Source organism: Ciconia boyciana, chromosome 23, assembly GCF_034638445.1.
Source record: "Ciconia boyciana chromosome 23, ASM3463844v1, whole genome shotgun sequence".
In the NCBI taxonomy this organism is placed as follows: domain Eukaryota; kingdom Metazoa; phylum Chordata; class Aves; order Ciconiiformes; family Ciconiidae; genus Ciconia; species Ciconia boyciana.
Genome location: NC_132956.1, coordinates 1,219,397 through 1,239,011, shown reverse-complemented (window position 1 = coordinate 1,239,011; position 19,615 = coordinate 1,219,397). Strand labels below are relative to the sequence as shown.

Genomic DNA, 19,615 nt, shown 5'->3' with positions numbered 1-19,615 from the left:
GAAAGCATCTCACGTCACCGAAATCACCTCAGACACCAGCTGTTTGCTCCACAGAGCTGTCACGGGGTTACAGACTCGGCAGCACCGCAGCTGCGGTAGCAGTGGAGTTGTGAGACAGCTTCGCACTCGGGTCGCCTACCGTGGCTGCGGCACAGGCACTGCCCCTCTTCCCCTCTTTCTAAAACAGTCCCTAAACAGAAGCACAAAATCACTGCGCTGGTAAGGGAGAGGAAAGCAGAATTGACTCGGAAGAAAAATAATAATAAAAAAATTTTGGGAGGATGCATAATACGAAAAAAAAGCGGCAGGAGAGGCAGCAGAAATAACTGGCCCTTAGCAGCTCTTTTCTTCCCTAGGTCCCTAAGAAAGAGTCTTTTAGGCTTAGTAATTAACCCCCTAAGCTTGCAAATACCGAGCAAATGGCACGAGCAAATACCTCGATGGGACAGGAGACAAGTGGTCTTGAACCGTGCCCCCCCTGCCCCTCCCTGCTAGGCAGCTCCCGTCTTTGTGCTGAGGATAGGGTGGACGAGGACTGCGTATGATACCCGTTGTCACTTGCAGTAAAAGGCTTTTGGGAAGGAAATAAGCAATTTACATTTAACCACTTATGCTCTTGTACTGTGTCCCCGTTCTCCACGTCTATGGGAAAGCTGATGACAGCGTGGGGACTTGCAGGTTCTGCCATGCAGACCCGTGCCCGTGTCTGGGGTGGCATGTCCTGCCCTCCGCTCACTTGCTGTCCCCAGACCGGCCGGGGACCACGGCCGCAAGCTGAGGGCAGACCTCACCGTCTCTGTGTGGGACCGCAGCCTCGCTGGGAGCCCCAGCCCTCGGCACCGCTAATGTGATACCTTGTAAATGGTCGCGTATGTCTGAAAGACAACCCTGAGTAGTGCTTGGTTTTTAAATAGATCATTCCTGACAAAGCCCATTATTCACAGTGGGCATAAAGCCAATATCCCTTTGGTTCAGAGAATACTCCTTGCAACGCTGCTGTCAGGCGTGGCGTATCCTGCGAGTGATCTGCGACCACGGGGGGCACTTGCTGAGAAGGAAGAGGACTTTAATTGACAGCTGCATACAATCTCTTCATCAACCTAATCTCTGAAGTTTTAGACTTCATTTCCTACCACTCCTTGTGATGCTTGACATGTTTCATGTGTATAATTAGACCAGGATTCAGATTGTGCAGTTGCACATCGGTCCATACAGACTAGAAAAGTATTGCCCAGGACACGTATCTCCAAAAGGGCATTGACTTCCTCTCTTATGCTGACTAGTCTCAGATCAACTTTAGCTGAGTGTATCAGCACATGAAGAGCAATTTTTGGACGTGTCTATGCACTAAAAAAATGATAATTTTATTGTAAAGTCCACATATGGATACTTTTGAGAAATGAGAGAGGGGCAAAATATATGTAAGTCCCGTTGTACCTCTGACTGTGGATGCACATCCTCTGCTGCAGCTTCTCAGACACAGCCCTATCTAACAGCACGTACCGAACTCCTCTTGAATTATGCAGAAGTTTGAACACCGAGAAAGGAAAACAGTTTGGAAATGATGAGCTCTGCTAGGCAGAGGAGAGAGACCTGAGCTCCTGCTATGTCTTTCCTCAGGGCTGCCTTATCATAGGATCATAGAATGGTTTGGGTTGGAAGGGACCTTAACAACCATCTAGTTCCAACCCTCCTGCCATGGGCAGGGACACCTTCCCCTAGACCAGGTTCCGTACTGGGTTTTGTTTTCTACCGCTCAGTACTGGTTTTTTGCAAGAGGGATATTATTGTCTACCATATCTGGATGGTAACATTTAAAAATCACTTTGCATCAATGCCCAATCAGTCAGGCCTTCAGTCTTTTATGGTTACGTTTTATCATATATAGCGGTGTGATTGCTTGTCCTGGTTTCGTCTGGGATAGAGTTAATTTTCTTCCCAGTAGCTAATATAGTGCTGTGTTTTGGATGTAGTATGAGAATAATGTGATAGCACACCGATGGTTTAGTTGTTGCTAAGTCATGTCTACACTGGTCAAGGACTTTTCAGCTTCCCATGCTCTGCTGGGTGCACAAGAAGCTGGGAGTGGGCACAGCCAGGGCAGCTGACCCCGACTGGCCCGAGGGCTATTCCATGCCATTGCTTTTCCCATCTTGCACACAATCCTCAAGAATCTTTTTCATACCCACTCAATCTGATTTACTCCCGGCTGGATGTGTGTAGGGTTATGGCGAAGGATACACTCACGGTATTCATGGGATTCAAAATTGCAGATGGCAGATTTTAAGATGTCTCCTGAGCCCACGCCATGCACTGGGCTGTGGCCTGTGACTTCTGCCCACTTGATTTCTTTTCTTCACCATGTTTCCATGGAAAGGTCAAGAAATTTACCCCTTATTCCTGTGTTGTGGAAGTGTTCATGGCGTGGGCTCCCACTACTGCATTATGCGTCTTGCATGTAATCGCTTAAAGTGGACAGTCATCTTGTGGTATTTTATTAACCAGTGGCAGAGCTGTACAAGGGAAAAATAGGCAATGAATAACGATTAGGCAGAGTGATTGTTTTTAAATTCCGAGGCTGGACTCTGCCCGCTGACTAAGTAGGTGATTTGTTGCATTTGTTGTTATTCCCTCTGCCTCTCGGAGCAGCGCGGCCCAGGCACGCTGTCAGCCGCAACGCTGGTGTGCTCATAAGATGCTCAAACATCTCACAGGAAAAGTCTTTCCAATCAGTTCGAGATTTGGGGGTTTTTTTCTCCTGGACTTACAGGTGGCTTGAGGGGGTTTTTTTCTCCTGGACTTACAGGTGGCTTGAGCAGAGCTACACAAATGTTCTTCAGAGTTCCTATTAATCTGTATTTTTAAATGACCGTTCTTTATTTTCCTGTGGTTGGAAACATCTCGCGCTGTGTGTGTGAACAGTCTGGTTTACAGCTGAGGGGGACACAGATACTCCATTTCGTGAAAGATCACGTTATTTAAGAAAACCAAGAAACGCTTCTGAAATGGATGAAAATGCAATTAAAACTACTTAAAATCACTATTCTGTATTTGGAGATGTGGTCGCTCTTGATGAAGTGATTTTCCTCTGTGGACAAGGTAGCGTGACAGATCTGGAACTGCTGAAGGTGGGGTCTGGTGTCAGTGGGGTTCAGTCCCTTATTCCGTAGTCGGGCAGTGATGAAGACAGTCAAAGACCTGCATGCTCATGTGAAATCTGGTTTGGGTTCATCACTTTTACGGCTACTGACTAGAAGCGACGTTAGTCTTTTGCCACAAGATATAATATTACAATGCTATTTTTATTTTATTGATTTAACCTGGTCTTCAGCAGAGCGGGACAGAAAATTGCATTTGAAAGATAAGTGAAAAAAAAGATGCGCAGGATGCATTGCATCTTAGATGGCAAACTGACTCCTATGATCACATTTTGTTATGCTAAGTATTTGGGCTATGTTTTGTAGGCCAGGTTTTGCTAAAAATCTAATTTTACATAGAACAGCATATCCAAGAGTACTTTAAAATGGATTATATAGTTAAAGCTCAAACCCTTACATTATATTGTAACTTAAATGGACTGATTTTGCTGCTATTTAACATTTTACGTACAGCGTGGCAGTACTTGTCACAAAATACATATATTCCACTTTAGTAAGTTGCTGGGTAAAATTTTGAGGAATGCCCAAGTGCCTGAGCCACGGACATCCGACTTCATCCTAATTCAAAGTACTCTGTGGTGCGCAGATGGACTGGTTTTTCTTCTGGCAAAATGTATAGCTATAATCTATTAAAATTGACAAACTATAGGCAAAGTTTAATATGAGGAAAGGCCAGTGCAGTGACAGAAATACTTGCAAGCACGTGATAGGTGAGGCAGGCATGGAAAAGTCATAACTGCTTCGCCGATTCACTGACACCAGCGGAAACAGCCCATCCGCCGGCTGAGCTCACGGCAACCTTTCGGCAGAGCCTGGCGAGAGGTGTATGTGTTTCTTCACGTGCATGCATATGCTTCTTGGCTAGATGATTCTGCAGATTTGTTATTTATAGTATTTTAGTATTAAGTAATAAATCAGCGTCTGGGAAAGAAACGACTTCTGTTTGCATTTTGCTAAATCATTTTCGGTCTTTCCCTATAAAGCAGGAAAACATAGACCTGTGGAACATCTTTTACTCTGTCATCTGAAATTCTGTGTGATTTTTTCCACCATTCTCTCCTTTTATCTGTGAGAGGAGATCGAGTTCTTTGATATTTTATTTAGATTGCATTGCACGTTCGGAAGTAAGCCATTTGAGCTGATTACCGACACACTTACTGTACGACCACTGCCGGGTCACCTCTCTCTGGACCTCTGGCCTGTCAGCTGTGCGGTGCAGACGCTGCCTGTCTTGCAGCAGAATTGGAACCGGAGCGATCCAAGTGTGGGACGAGAGGGACATCTGACTGTGCATATTTACCCGATTAAACTCCAGATAGCTGGGGATTCAGTGCATCAGAGTTTTTTCCATCTATAAAGTTCGTTGCCCAGTGGTTGGCAACTGCTTTGGGGTGTCTGGAAGAGCAGAGCACAGTGAAGAAAACTCTGGATCTCTGTCATTTCACAGCCAGAGGTGGAATCTAAGTCTCACTTGACTTTGAGAATCCCGGCACAGAGATTCATACAGCTAATTGACAAACGGTTATCAGGTCCTTCCCAAACGCCTGCCGAAGGTTGCTATGGGAAGCACAAAGTTATAGTTTTGCCTTGCTCACATGAAGCCTTTTGTCCTGAGTCATAGTGAGAGCTTGCACAGAAGCAAAGATGCTGTTGCACTTTCATTTATATCTTTCCCTGGTGATAGGACTGGGGGAGGAAAATGGTTGCAGCTGTCTAAAAACCCCTTCACCTTGTCCCTTGGCAGTTATACCTGGCCTTCAGAAGCCCATTACGCTAAGCCACTGTGACAGCTCATGAGGGAGAAACATTGTCCAGAAATGCGGGACACAAGACCTACTTCTACAACGTGTTTTATGGTACCCTGTCTCAAATGTGATGATGACCTTTAGAGAAAGAGGAGGATCTTTCTGTAAAATCCAGCAATGAGGTTCAGAACAAGCTAAGAGTAATCAATTAAATGGACACACCGAGGTAAAGGGAAGCTGCCTGCCCACTTCTACCCCGAGATACTCAACTAGCACTGCCAGGTAACTCCTGCTCCTTTGCTGTGTTGCACTAATACTATCGGCATTCATTTGCGTTAAGCTGTCTGACGCTGTAACCCAAGTTCAGCAAAAGCGCTGTTGCTGCCTAACAGTTGTGTGGTGCCTTGTGTGGCCGTCGGCACGCCGCTGCGGCTGGACGTTTCACTTGTCTGCTTGCACGTCCTCTGAAATCGCTGCTCCGAGCGCAGGGTGCGTGAGTTATGCTTATTTCCTACAAAATTCCACAAACCCTCATCTGACTTGCTTTTGGTCACCAATAGTTTTCATCACAAGTATTTCACATTGCAGATAAAGCATTCACTACGCGCAGATGTTCAGATAAATGCCCCTTCTCTCAGTTTGTGGTGATTTAATGGGTGGATTTAATTTATTGTATAGTCAAGGGCTATAGGTAGTAGATGCGCTGTCTGCCCGCTCTGTTTTGATATTGCCAGGGAAGCAGTTATTAATGGCTGCACACAAATTCTATCCAACAGTTTTCTTAAGTGCCTTAACTATAGCGCATCTAGTACTGCGAGCTGGAAATCGCCGCTCTTCAGGCGATGTCTAGGAAAGCACTGATAAACATGAAAGATGAGATACGGCTCTGTGGAGGACCTGACACCAGAAGGCATCTCTTGCCATAATGACTTTCCCATAAAAGTAGTGCATAACATGTCTCCCAAATTACACCCCGACCTATTCAAATCCACAGAGCCCAGTTTAGCTGTCAGTGACACTCGTTTTTCACTGGTGTGACTCACTGACTGTAATGAAGTTACTCCCGATACGCATTGTGATCAGAGTGGGCAGAGCCATTAACAATTATTTACATAGATGAAATTGCAAGGGGCTGTCAAAGCTGTCGATAAAGCGGTCCTGGAAGGACGCACACAGCACAGCCTTGCCTGAATAGCGGGTCTGATGTGCTGCGGCAGCAAACGAACCCCCCCGGACACAGCTAACGAGGCAGCCTCGGACGCCTCCTTTGTTTCTGACAAAAAGTGAATCATAAAAGCTGCTGACATTCATTTTCAGTTCACAGTACGTTTGGTGCCAGGCTTTCATGCTGCAGTCGTGAATATAGACTGACATGCACAAGCGAGCTGTGTGCATGTTTATTTACCCTGTGATGTGCACTTGAGGGCATGCATGCTTAGGTTTAAATATACATATTTTTAAAGACTGAACACCTGTTTTCTCCTAAAAATCTTGATCTCCCCCCAAATGAGCAGTTATTTTTTACTGCAAAGTTCAGACATTTTCCTTTCCTTTTCCTCTTCAGACATTTTTTAGCTCTGCTCAGACGATACCAGACCAAGGATGGACAGTGGCAGTGTCTGAGAGTGGCACAGCTATAGGAGCTGAGCAGTTTAAACAATACTTCAGTATCCACTGAAAATCTAAGAAAAAAATGGTAAAACTAAATGCAAGTGTTACTCTGTAGAAGACAAAATCGAGATTTAAAGATTTTTCTTTCAACATCTGTAGATCTCTCCTCCTTTTCTGAAATCTCATTTTCTCCTTTCACTTCCAAGCCACCAGAATTGAAAACTATGCTAAACAGCATGTGGGTACGTGATGGAGCATTCCTTACAGACTAGCTACTTCAAGACTCCTACCTTTCTGGGCAATAAATTGTCCACAAGACAGTGTGGATCTGCGATTTCCTTTGGGACATTTGGCAAGACCTCTAAACCGGCATCTCATCTGACCTATTTTCCCAGGCCACAAAAGCAAGGTTGGGGTTTCCGATGGAGATCCACAGAGATGTGCCATTTCGGGAGCATTTTTTCATACCGTATAGAATAATTTTGGTCAGAAGGGACCTCTGGAGGTTACTGCGTCCAGCTCTGTGATGTCTTACACAGAGGGTAGAACAGTCCTATGTTAATGCCAAAGGAAAGTTATTGGGACGTGTGTGTTTTAACAAGTCATGTTGGTGTGCGTCTTTGTTGGTATCAGAATTTGTAAAGAAAGGTCAAAACTGGAAAAGAGCCTCTACCGTTTGTTGCTTTTCTGATCCATCCTGACACCTACACCTTCAGGAAAGAATCTGACAATGACCGAGACTTTGCTCTCGAGCTACAGATATGTCTTCTGCGTGTAAACTGATGGAGCTGTTTACCTATGCTTTATCTATTCAGAAGGCTTTCCCTAGGCTGGAAATCAAGCTTGTTCAATTGAGCTCGTTAGGTAATGAGCTTATTCACTAAGCTCATTAGTGGTGGAATTCATCCTGCTCAGCCCTCTGCAGCCCAAAATCTTGTATCCCTTCAGCCCAGCTTACTACTTGTTTTGACCCTTAGCCAGAGAGATGACTTTTACCTAATTTCATCTGTTTTGCATATTTTCATTCAACAGCTGCCTTGCTGAATGAATGTTTCTATTATTTGATCTGGCCTGCTATTCCTCTGTAGCAGAAAAATATCTAAAAGGGCTGAAGTCTTTTTGCATCTAGCGTGCCAAGGCTAGAATATCATGCCAACTCATTTCATGAACTGAAGCAGAGTGTCTGACTCAGTAGGACTCATCCTATTACATGATGGATGCTCCCTGGATTGATGAACAGACGGTTAGGCAGATGTAAGTAGGCAGGAGAACGAAAGAGGCACCAAGTAAAAGTTGTGATTGCCTCCTGTGAGCTGACCGTGATTGCCCATCTGTACACAATCTAGTGGTCTTGCAGGAAGTTTTAAAGCACACACATGCACGGCAGAAGCTAGGGATTTCATATTTTGGTTAATTATGCAGAGATCAGAGAGTGAGCTTGATAAAAAGGATATCTCACAGGTGCAAAGCTGGGTGGGAGACGGGGTTTTAAATCTTCCCGAACCAACAGCACAACTGAAATGTGTGACAGTGAAGGATGTGTGCTGGCAATAATGCTTCATTGATTCATGTTCAAAGTGGTAAATTTAAGCCCTGTTTCTACTCATTTCAGACACTGATTACTAGAAAAAGGCTCTCATGCAGTGGAGTAACGGAGGTGTCAGAGTCTGTTAAATCGACAACAGCCTACTCCTATCTTCCCTCTGAAGAGGCAGAAAGAAGCAATTGGAGCTTTTCTCAGTTTAATATTGATGACAAAAGGCCAAGAAACTATGTAAACCTCAAAAGACACTAAAACAGGATTATAACTGAGACTGAGTTCTGAAATCAATTGCAGGGAAAGAGTAAGTTTATACCTGCATTAGCAGGCAGTGCAGCTGAACAGGAGCTGAGCTGGTGCAGGGGACCAAGCATCCCTACTGTCCACTTCTCGGGGAGGATTAATTTTAGACTAGTCCTCGTCTGGTCCATGGACTGCACGTCCATTAGCAGTAAGAGCACATCAGGTGCATTCCTGGAGTGCATCTTCCAGCCGTGTTTCCTCCAGAAGGAATGCAGTTTGCATGCTCTGAAACCTCTTTGCACTGCGAGCCAAGCTGCAGTACGGACAGGACGCCTGAGTTTGCTTTCAAAGAGCATTCCTGATCCAACCGGAGAGACTGATGCAGCTGGACCCTGGGAGAAAGCAGCTCGGAGCAGCTTTCTCTCCTTTTAGCTTTCCTTTTGAAGATAGCTTACTTCTGCCAAGCATTAGGTTGCAAGAATAGCTGGCTTGCATTATCCTTTTCAATTGAAAAATAAAGTGCTATTTTTGTTCTTATCATAGTGACTGTAATGAATATTTAAGGAGGATGGCTCCGTTGTGCTCCGGGTCATACAAATATAGAAAAAAGTGTGTACTGTTGATGAAGTGTTGTCTCCAAATTACACCCCAAAAGTGCACGTAGAGCCTACAGACATGGAAGTGAGGATTGTGGCAACTGGGTGAGAAAATAAGCAGAATTACATAATAGTGAGAAGTGTTTTCTTTAGTATAGAGAAGAAATAAAGGGGCTGTCTGGTTGTGGGGTGAAATCTTGTTATGTCAAGGCTGTGCATTTAAATATTAAAGGCTCAAACTGACTCAAGATTTTATTATCTGCTGTTTTCACATCTCATGTGAAACCCTGTGTCTACAGGCAAGATGAGAAAAACAGCAGCAGTTTGTGTCTTTTAGATGGCAAAGGGGAGTCACATGTGCAGAAAGAATAAAGCAATAAGTACGTGAAAAATAATTACCCGTAGTAAAAAGCTAAGGGTGCTTCACAACGTTGAGGACGTGCTGTTTGATTAACAGGAGCTGTTAGAAGTGAACCCAGCGGCTTTTGCTCCTGCCTGCTGCAAGGCAGGCTGGGCGAGGGTGGTGGGTGCCAGGGTGTTATTTCTGTCGGGCTGCTGCACGAGCGCTCAGCAAACCCGTACATGGCGCACGTTCAGTAACAGCGGCTGCTTCCCTCCGTACGTGTAAGACTTATTACTTGACCTTGTTATTGGGAGACTCCACTGCACAGTTGCACTGAGACCTCTGCCTCTCTGTTTAAGCTTAGGCTTCCGGGGCCCGTAGCCTGGTTCCGCAGGACTACTCTCTTCAGAAGCAAACAATCCTTCTCAAGGGCTTTCTGGGGATGTACGTCAGCCAAATTTCGCAAAGTCCTGAAGGCAAAAAGCTAAAGCTGATCTGTGTTTTAATTTTGCTGCAGATGGCAGGCCAAGATTAAAGCAGTAGGCTTCCCCAGGCGATCTCTCAGTGGCTCTCCTGAACCCGAGCGGCGAAGAGCCCGCTCGGAAAATGACTTTGAGTGGCTGCCCATTTTGGTTTTGTTGTTGTTGCAGATGCTTTTATAGGTGAGAGATAATTCATAGGCAAAGTGCCACCCTCCGTCAGGAGGAGCGACAGCAGTGACAATGCCATCGCAGCGCTCGGCCCCAGACCCGAACCCCTCACGGCCCCGTGCAGAAAGTAAGGAAAAGTCCACAATGTAGAGCCAGGACAAAAGAGTGAAATCACGAAAGAATGAGGGAAAGAAAGAGCCAGACGCTCCAGCGTAATTTCTGAGGCTGCAAACCAGAACGAAAAGCCAGTAAAGACTTGTACCTTTTAAAGGAGTAATGAATTGTTTCTTCCTCTGGCAGGCAGTGATTTGACTTGCCACATGCCTCCTAGTAATTTCCCAGCAGGTTTTAATGTTGGAACAATGGCATTCTCTTAGATATTGATTTTAAAATAACTCTTCCACGCTTACTTGTAATTTTAAGAGGTGAATTACAGCCCTTGAATGTGCTCTAATGTAGCAGTGGTAAATAGTTAAATAGGCACAATCTGTTTCTGCAGGCATTGCCTGTCCAGGAGAAGGCAGAGCTCAGCTGAACCCTGCCTGTCTTCCTGGTCCGCAGGAAAAACATCCAGCAGTCTGCCTGCGCCAAAGGAAAATAGTAATAAATTCACAGTGGATGTGGTGGAATTTGGCAGAAAAAAAAATTTCTGTGCTGGATGTCGAAGCAGTGAGAGTGGGAGAGCAATGGAGAAATGACCTAATTGTAGCTCTTTTCTTCTTCAACTTCTCCTGAGCCGTGATGCTCACCATGGGATATCGCTGTGGCTGCCAGCACCCTCCGGTGAGCCCTGAGAGGCAGCCGGGGCCAACCCATGGGTCCTCTGACTGCCAGGGTCATGCACAAAAGCACATTGCCAGAGTGCTTCCATGGGTAGCGCAAAAAGGAGCTGCTAGGTTCGGCTATCGCCATTTCTGAGGCTTGTGCTACGTTAAAAATAAATAAACCTGCTATGTCCTCTGAGAACACGCTTTGGCAGCTCCATCCTTGTGTTCTTCTGCATGGACTGGAATGAAGGGTAGGAAGACATGGCCTGCCTTAAATGCAAATAGTACACGGCTTCCACTGAAACCGTACTGAATTACAGTGTTAATGTTCACTGAGAGTGCCGTGGTACCCGAGATTCGAGTCCAGCTGGAAGTGTGATGGGTGGCAGGGAAGAATGCTGGTTGACGCTAAGCTGACAAAGGTTTCTCTGTTTATCTTACACTTTTGTGTAGGTTTTTTTTTTTTTTTTAATGAGGTGATCCCACTACAGTGCTTGGGACACTCCTCTACAGCCTAGAAGTAAGCTGCTTCAGGTCACGGGTACTCCCACATCCTGGCTTCAGCCACCCAGAACGCGCAGATCCCTTAAGAAATTGCAATAAAAATGTCTCATATTTTTTTCCTAATATTAAAGTGGGGCAGGAGTTTCATTTCATATTTTAGGTGCCCTGTGCTAAATCCGTGCCAGGTGCGAACGCCTCGGTACGGAGGTGATGTGCAGGCGTCACCCGTAGCGAGCGAGGGCGGTTGTTGGCAGCCGTGCGGGGAGAGGATAACGGCGGGCCGGAGGGGCTGCAGAGGCACGGCTCGCTCAGAAACTCCCTCTGTGCTCGCCTCTGCTCCGCAATTCACGCTGAAAACTGATTCGGACTGCATGGCTGTAATCAGCTAAGACACGTAATTAGTCTTGGCTAATTTGTTGCAGGGTCTTTAACTTCACCTCCCCTTTCCCTGCTTTCCCACTGACAGTGGCTACTCTGTCCCTGGTTTTCAGCTGATCTCTGTAAACTAATTACTTTTACTGGGTCAGTGCTGTTACGAAATTATCATTTTATGAGACTAAAAATAGCTCAGATCCCGTCAGCAAGCCAATCACTTCCCTTCATCTCCAATGAAAATACAATGTTATCTTTAATCTGTATTTCTCAGGCACTTACTGTGGTGCAGGCTAGAAAGAAAGGGGGAAAAAAAAGGAAGAAGAGCTTAGAAAAATGTCTTAAATCAGTTGCTATAGATGCATCTCTGCCAAGGTTTCCATTGGTAAATTTAGCAGGCACATTGTAATTTTAGCCAGTACCATTACTTGGCCTTATTCAAAATAATTCACTTCTCACTCAACGAGTTTACCTTAAAGGAAAGTTATTTTGTCTTGTGCATTAAAAATGGTGTGTTTGCACATATGTGCAATCATTACAAATATCCAAAGCCACAAAAAGCCTAAGGACAGATAAATTTATTTTATTTTAAGAGAGAGAAAAATCGAGTTAATTCCAAGTGCTCTGGGAATGAATAAAGGTATTTTAATACTTTTGGGGTTCTGGTGAATACAAATAGCTCAAAAATGAGATGCTTGCCTGAGATTTACATCAAGATAGGGAAGGGAAAAGGTTCCAGCTGTAGTTTCTGATACAAAGACATTTCGCACACAATATCTGTAAGTCCATTAGGAGAAGAAAATTGATACACATTTTGTATAAGATGAAGCTAGAGTCAAGAGAATGAAAGCTCAAGAAAATGGCTTCTTTGTGTAGCTCCATCGATTCATTGTTTGATTGGACCTTCTGTAGATTAAATTCAAGCAGTTCTTTGGCCTGTGGATATAAGAATTGTTGACTGTGTGGGAAATGGCGAGAGTGATGGAATTTTAGCACCTTGCTTTACAAAGGAAATATCCCACATCTCATCCATCTTTCCATCGACGATGTTAAATATGCAAAGTAGTGTTTCTATTAAAGCAATTTTTCTGATTCAGTTTAATGGCAGTTACTGAAGTACTGACACACACAATATGATTACTGGGCCAAACGGCAATCTTTCCGGAGAAGCCGGGAATGGCAGCGCTCCAGAGATGATTTATTATTTTCCTTGCTTTGCAAACTCCTCTTAGTTTGCATGAAGGAGGGTGAATGAAGGTTACTATCAGCTTGAGTGGTTTCAGTACTTTGCATTGGAGAAATAACTGCAAAGAGATCTCTGGTCACACGGTAGCTGGCAGCACTTGCAAGAAACGCAGTCAGTATCCAGTAAGTTCATGCAAGCCCGGCTGTCAACAGTTTGGCAGCAAGTGTTCCACATGCTATCTCACTACTTAAATTTCATCCCCTTTCTTGTCCATGACTGAATACCAATAAAAAAGAAAGCCCAAGAAATAAGCAAAACAAAGAATGATGTTTCTTTCAGAGGGGTTGATCGGGCGTCAGTTCTCCCGCGCTCTCTCTGACCCACGTTTTGCAGAACCACAGCGTACCAGCTTGAACCAAGACAGACCAAAATAGACCCCGACCCCCCAAATCCCGGCTCTCTAAGCACTCGGCTAATGAAAACTGCAAGAAATCTCAGATCTTGCTCCAGATCAGGCTGTTGACATAACCAGGCCAGCACATCTGTTTTGTTGACTTCCTAGCGTTAACCTGGTTCCTTAAATGAATTCTATAGATAGGACTGTGTTGTCCAAGTGCACTGATGTGTAGCGTTCAAACTCATTGACCAGTGCAGCCGACTCTGAAAGAGGGCTAGCGATCTTGAAACCATTATGTTCTTGCAAGTTGTAAGGGAGACAGTCAGACAGAAGACAGATTCTCCTAGGACCACCCCGAGGGCGGCGAGCTGTGGGAGCTCAGCCTTCGTTAGGCAACAGAAAATCACACAGCATATCCCTAAGCTCAAACCAGAATGAAATCCATCAACGACCTCTGTTCCTTGGGCTGCGGTATTGCTGGTTCCTTGACACAAATGGCCCAAAGATCTCCGTGCCGGTTCCCTCCGGGGCACACTGCAGGTCTTTCACCCTTCTCTGCTGCCAGCTGTGGCGGGGATCGGGGTGCTGACGCCGCCTGCTCGAGGTGCCGGTGCTCGGCTCTGGCGTCCCCCAGGCCGGGGCACGGCGGGGAGCCCGGCTGCGATGCTCTGCAGGGCCCTCAGGAGCCCCTCCGTGCCCCAGGACGGTGCAGCAGACGTGGCACCGACATTTTCACAACTACAATTTGCTGCCTACGCTGCAGGTCGCAGATGCTGCCCGAGAGTCTGAAACATACTGCTGTTGTCAGGTGAAACGAAAACAGCTATAAAAAGCTTAGAAAAAATATGCGCTCTGGGCAAAAACGGTGTGGGGTTTAGTAGCGTGAGAGAGGTCTCATACCGCGGCCGTGTTTGTGATGCATGCTGATGGGCAGAGGAACATGAGGCTGCCCCATCCAGAACCAAATGCTATTTAAAAGTAAATAAAACCAACACGCTGGTAACAAGGTAACAAAATTTATGATAATTAAACTGTCTCTATATGGATGCAAAACTGAAGGCTCTTGCGTATCAAGTCAGCTAAAAACCAAGAGAGGGGCATGAATGCGAACAATGGGAACCAGCCCTGAGCTCCTCCGCCGCTTTCGGCAGCGCAAGCGCTGCTGAGGTGGGGGGTCCTGGGGGTCTAAACCTCCTGCAGAACAAAGAGAGGGTGCTGGCAAAGCTCGCACGTATTGTATCGGTGTTTTAGACAAGGGCAGGAGAGAAGATGGGTAGCTGTTGGCCTCTTGAGAAAAATGTTTCTGCATGAATTGGATAGCTGATTTTGAATTAATTTTGAATACTTGTTTCAGTAATTCAGATTGATTTAAGATGCACCCAAGAATAATGCTTTCATTATAAAACCTCCTGAGCAAAATTTAAATCGTGCTAAATTAAAAACAGCCTCTGTTAAACCAGGGCTGATGAGCACAGCAGAGGGATCAAAGATGCAGGGTCAGTATAATTTAATTCCTTTGCTTTGTTTCCCATTCCAGAAAAATTGTTGTACCTATCTCCTTGGGTTGTTGACTACCTAAGGAGCTTGCAAGTTGTCCTGGATTTCTCAAAACTGATTTGCATAGTAACCCCACCAAAAGCAGCACTTACTCTATTTTATGCAGTACTTCACCTTCAAGAAGAAATGCATTTTTATTGCTGTTCATTTATGGGTCAATCTGGAAATTCAATTGTATCCTAAAGATACTTAGCAATCTGGAATAACAGCAGCTGACATACAGTACAGTGGGAGAGTTAATGGTTTCCTAACACTAACCTTGTTTGTTTGTAGTAAGTAAACTTTCCCTTTTATATAAAATGGAGCTAATTTTTTAATGTCTTAACAACATGGGAAAAGTTATCCTGCAAGTTCCAAATCACACTTATAAAGCACTCTATCACAAGCAGCGGTGGAATTCCAGAAATGTTCACTTATCCGGATTTAAATGTTTCGGTGTTCAAAACAAAAAATACATACATATGTGGATTTGAGTTAAAAGCCATTGTGCTTTATAATTCCTTGTTTTAAATGCTGGCTGAATTTTTAAAGGCAAATGGCAGAAAATATTTAAGATACTTATAAAAGGTCGGAGCATTGCTGAAATGCAAGCAGTGACCTGGCAACCATTAACTAGGCAAAGTCTGGTGTATTAAGAAGCACGTTAGAGACTTTGGCTGCATTTTTGGCAACGTCTGTGCAATAGGAATTGCCAGTACTCTCATTAGTAACAAGATCCTTCCAAACATATTGAAATGATTTCTGAAGAGAGATGTATATGAAATATTGTATGAAAATGCCAATTTGCCAAACCTGAAAAGTTTTATGGGGAAATGAAGGGGGCCAGGGGACGGTAGCCACCCACACCACATGGTGGGAGTCAGGAAGGTGGAAATGACCTGGTGCCTAAAGTTTCGTTTCTAGAGTTCACGGATTTCTGTGCCATGATGCCCAGCCGTGGGTAAGAGCTGTTGCACGAGCCAAGGACCTGGCACCGCCGGCACCTTGCTCCCCCAGTGCTGTCCCTGCACCCGCGCAGCTGGGACCCCACCGCCGTCCTGACCAGCTCCTCCAGCGAGCCCGGAAAGTGCCCCTCCGAGGCCAGGGCTCTGCGGAGCTGGTCTGGCAGGACTTAGGTTTTTATGGCTCACAGTAGCAACTTCTCTTTCTAGCACAGGTTTTGGGCAAGCCAGTGGAGAGTGTTTGACTTTGGGTGCTTGGATAAGGAAGCGCTAGGTTCCTGCTGAATGGGGTCGTCGGCAGATAGGTGTTAGAGAGCACAGGGGCTCTTCAGGGTCTGCTGTTATCAAGGTTTCTGAGTTTCTTGTAAGTCTGTGATATGATGCTAAACTTGGCTGATAGACTATTTGCTAGAGATACCTATTGTAATTAAAATTCTGCAACAAAAATCTCAAATCAGTAATACTAGAAGTTTAAGCTTTAAAGCTTTGACAGCATTTTATAGGTCCCTTTCCAATGAACTCTTACAAAGCCGTGTTTAAATGCATAATTTTAAAAATTCTTGTCAACTCATTAAAGGCACTCATTCATCTATAATTTCTGTGATTACAACATATTGAGAACACTTTAAAGTCCTCAGGAGCACTCTGGTTTGTCTATCCATGCGTTCAGAAAGGAAAGAGAACAAGACCAAGTCACTGCACTGACGGGAATAGAGACTTAATTGCACTACAGCACATCCTGCATGTATTTCACAAAGAGCGTTTGTTCCCAAGCAACGCTGAACATTGCCTTGACCCCAACTTTCCTGTCACAAAGATACAACAACGTATGTGTCAATGTGCACAAGCGTGTGTAGATAGAGAGATAGCTGCAATCATTGTTAAACAGAAACCCGACAACAGAACTGCATTTTCATGCATTTCCCCCTTGCGGAGAGGATGCGCGAAGAAGCCACCCAGGACAGGTGTCCCTCTGAAGCTGCTCAGATACGATGGTGAGAACCGACCACTATGGACCAGCCAGAGTACGGAAAGCTGGACCACAGGGTGGGGGAGTGCTGGGATCTAAAGCCCAGCTTTGATTTCTAAGCAAGCACTGACTTCTTTTCCAGGGTAAGGACCTTCGCTTTTGCCACACAAACTTGCAAATTTTGCTTAGATGTCGAAAAAGGAGGAAAAAGAGACCTTTTGGTGACTATGACAAACATCTACATTTTCAGTTAATGAAGAAATTCAGACTTCCAGTTGTCATATGCTCAGATTCTGCGCCTTTCTGACAGCTGAATTATGATTTTAATAATTTAAAAGAGCTACTGTGAGCCTGTTCATGTATAATAGGCACAGAGAAGTGTTTAAAATCAAAAGCAGTTTAGAGAAAAAGTGGTCACCGTATTACAAGAATGAGACTTGTCTACATCTGAATATTAAACTGTGTGAACTCTCGTGGGAAAACTCTTTGCAAAGTAACTGCAAACTTAGTATATTGCTCTGATGTGTGGAATGAAGAGATTGCATCCGATCATAACTTCGTGACTGCCTGAAGCAGCAGCCTGTGATGCCTGCTTTCTTTTACATAACCCCGTCGGGGTGAGGGCTTGGTCATTCTGCTTACAAAGGTTTTAGTTCAGAGCAACGGAAGCTCAAATCTATAATCTCAGTAGAAACATCTGTAAGACAGAAATGAAATATAAGGGAAAAAAATGCCCTCCAGGCTACATTTCCTTTGCTTTGATATCATTATCTTTGTACCTGTCCATGGGAATGTTTGAAATTCTACTGCAACTGCTATAGCATACTTGTATTATTTCTTCAGCTCACAACTAAACACAGACAAGAAGCCTGCATCCTGCTCAATTAAGTAAAAAAGCAGATCATGTCCTGGAGATCACTGAGTATTTTCAGGAGTATAGTGGCCCACAATATCCATTTGAATTCAGCAAATCTATAATTCCTGGCACGTCAAGTGAAGAAACAATGACCGACATCGCGAAAAGAGACAACACATACACCAGCAACCTTGTGTAAAATCTATGGCTCAAATGAGTGTCTGCAAAAAACATAAGCTGTAGTTGCCAGCTCCCTTGCACTCATGTTAACTTTTCTCTCCTGCAGAAGGAGTGCGAAACAGGACCTGCTACTCCACAGCCTTGCTCCTCCTGCACTCATTTACCATTGTGCCAAGCATTTGTCAAGTGGGTGTAAGTGCTTTTTCTGTTTTAGACAACTTCACATAAGCATAAATTGCAGAAGTTGTAAGGCAAAGAACAATCCAGCCCTTAACAGTTCCAGCCCCTTGTCAAACATGCACCCAGGAAAATGCTTAGGAGTAACTGAAGTCAAGCTCCTAGTACATGCTTGCCTGCTGCTCAGTAAAAGAAAAAGTAATACTCACCCCAGTGTTGTCATGGTTACAATAGTGTACCAAAAGGAAGCAGGAATACTGGTGAATTTGCTTGCCGAGGACCCTTTCTCTGCATAAAACATCACAGTTGCAAAGATGATGATTGCCATAGTGAGGGAAAAGAGAAGAAAGCCAAGCTCAGAGGCACAGCTCTTCAAAGTGTAGCCCAAGATTCTTAAGCCTTGGGAATGGCGAGAGAACTTGAAAATCCTGAAAACCCTAAAAACCCTTAGTGTCACAAAGGCTCCGCTGACATCCTCATTGTTGGTCATCACCAAGCCAATGTAGTACGGCATGATGGCCACCACGTCAATGATGCTCATCACACTTCTAATGAATCTGTAGCGACTTGGGGCCGCAAAGAGTCTCAACAGATACTCAACCGTGAAAATCATCACGCAAGCCGTGTCCAAGCAAAAGAAAGCCACAGCATATCTTTCCCCACATGGAAGCTCCTTGTTTCCAGGCACCGTGCCACAAGGGACAGTTTCCACGACATTAGTGATCACAGAGACAGCAATAAAGAAACCGGTGACATAGTAAAAGACTAAGGCTAAGGTGCTGGTGTGGGGGTTCTCGAAGGCTCGCCACATGGTCTGCCGGAAGCTCAGGGATGGCATGGACCCTTCTTGGTTGTTTTCTGAGTCATTGTCATCCATCAGCCGCTCCGCGTTTTCCCGCTTTCTGTCTTTGTACTCTTCATAGCAGCAGTCCCCAATGATTTCAGGGAGGATCCCATAGAAGGCAAGCTCTTCGTCATAAGCAGAGATGCACTCGTACCTGGGATAGTGCAGCTTGCCAGTTCTATAAAAATTTAAGATGCACCTAAAGACCTCAGGGTCCCGGTCAAAGAAGTACTCCTTAGTGTCTTCGTTGAAGAAGAACTCCTTCTCGGTGCTGCCCAGGAGAGTGTCCGGGTATCTCTCCAGTGTAGTCCTCCAGGTCTGGAAACGCCTGCCACTCACATTGAGAATGATCAGCTCATCCTGCCTCTTGTTTTTCTCCGTTGGAGCCAGTGGCATGGGACAGTTGGCCACTGGCATCCATCCTATGGCGGCTGCCCTGGCAAAGGGCAGCCATGCTGCTACTCCTGCTGCCATGATGACCCCAGGCCTTGTTACTGGAGAAGACAGTTAGGCTGCTCCTGAGACCTGTTGGAAGTCAGATCAGTTCCATCTAAAATACAGAACAAAACAAAAACACAACACACAGTCAAGCGGGGTGTCTCGCCCCATGGTGTTAAAGAGTCAGATACCAGTACGTACACGAGAATTTAAACAACTGGCTTGCCCTCATCTCCCATTTGAAGAATGATGTTAAACAAGGCACATGATAATCAGCTCAGCGGGGTTATGGCATTATTATAGATTGAAATTTTGAATAGCAAATGATTCCTCATTAAAAGCATTTTAAAAGTAGCATAAACACACTAATTTATATTTGCTTCCTTACAAACAAGACTAATCCATAATTCCCCAGGTGTAAGCCTCATGTGCTCATCAGTTTAACTACAGCTGTCAAGAAAGAGCTGGGAACTCCAGTGAAATCAGCCTGCAGTTCACCCAATGAAATCGTATGCCGTGAAAAGCCACGACTGGACTGAG

General features: G+C 44.9%; 1 protein-coding gene across 2 annotated transcripts in view; it reads right to left on the bottom strand.

The window, feature by feature from the left end:
- The window catches only part of KCND3 (potassium voltage-gated channel subfamily D member 3), a 121,896-nt gene extending 102,785 nt beyond the window's left edge, over positions 1–19,111 (bottom strand). For both annotated transcript variants that reach the window (XM_072844712.1, XM_072844713.1), the window contains exon 1: positions 18,003–19,111. In XM_072844712.1, coding sequence (XP_072700813.1) covers positions 18,003–19,111 — 1,109 coding nt within the window. The remainder of the gene's footprint in view (positions 1–18,002) is intronic.
- Between the last annotated feature and the right edge of the window lie 504 nt (positions 19,112–19,615).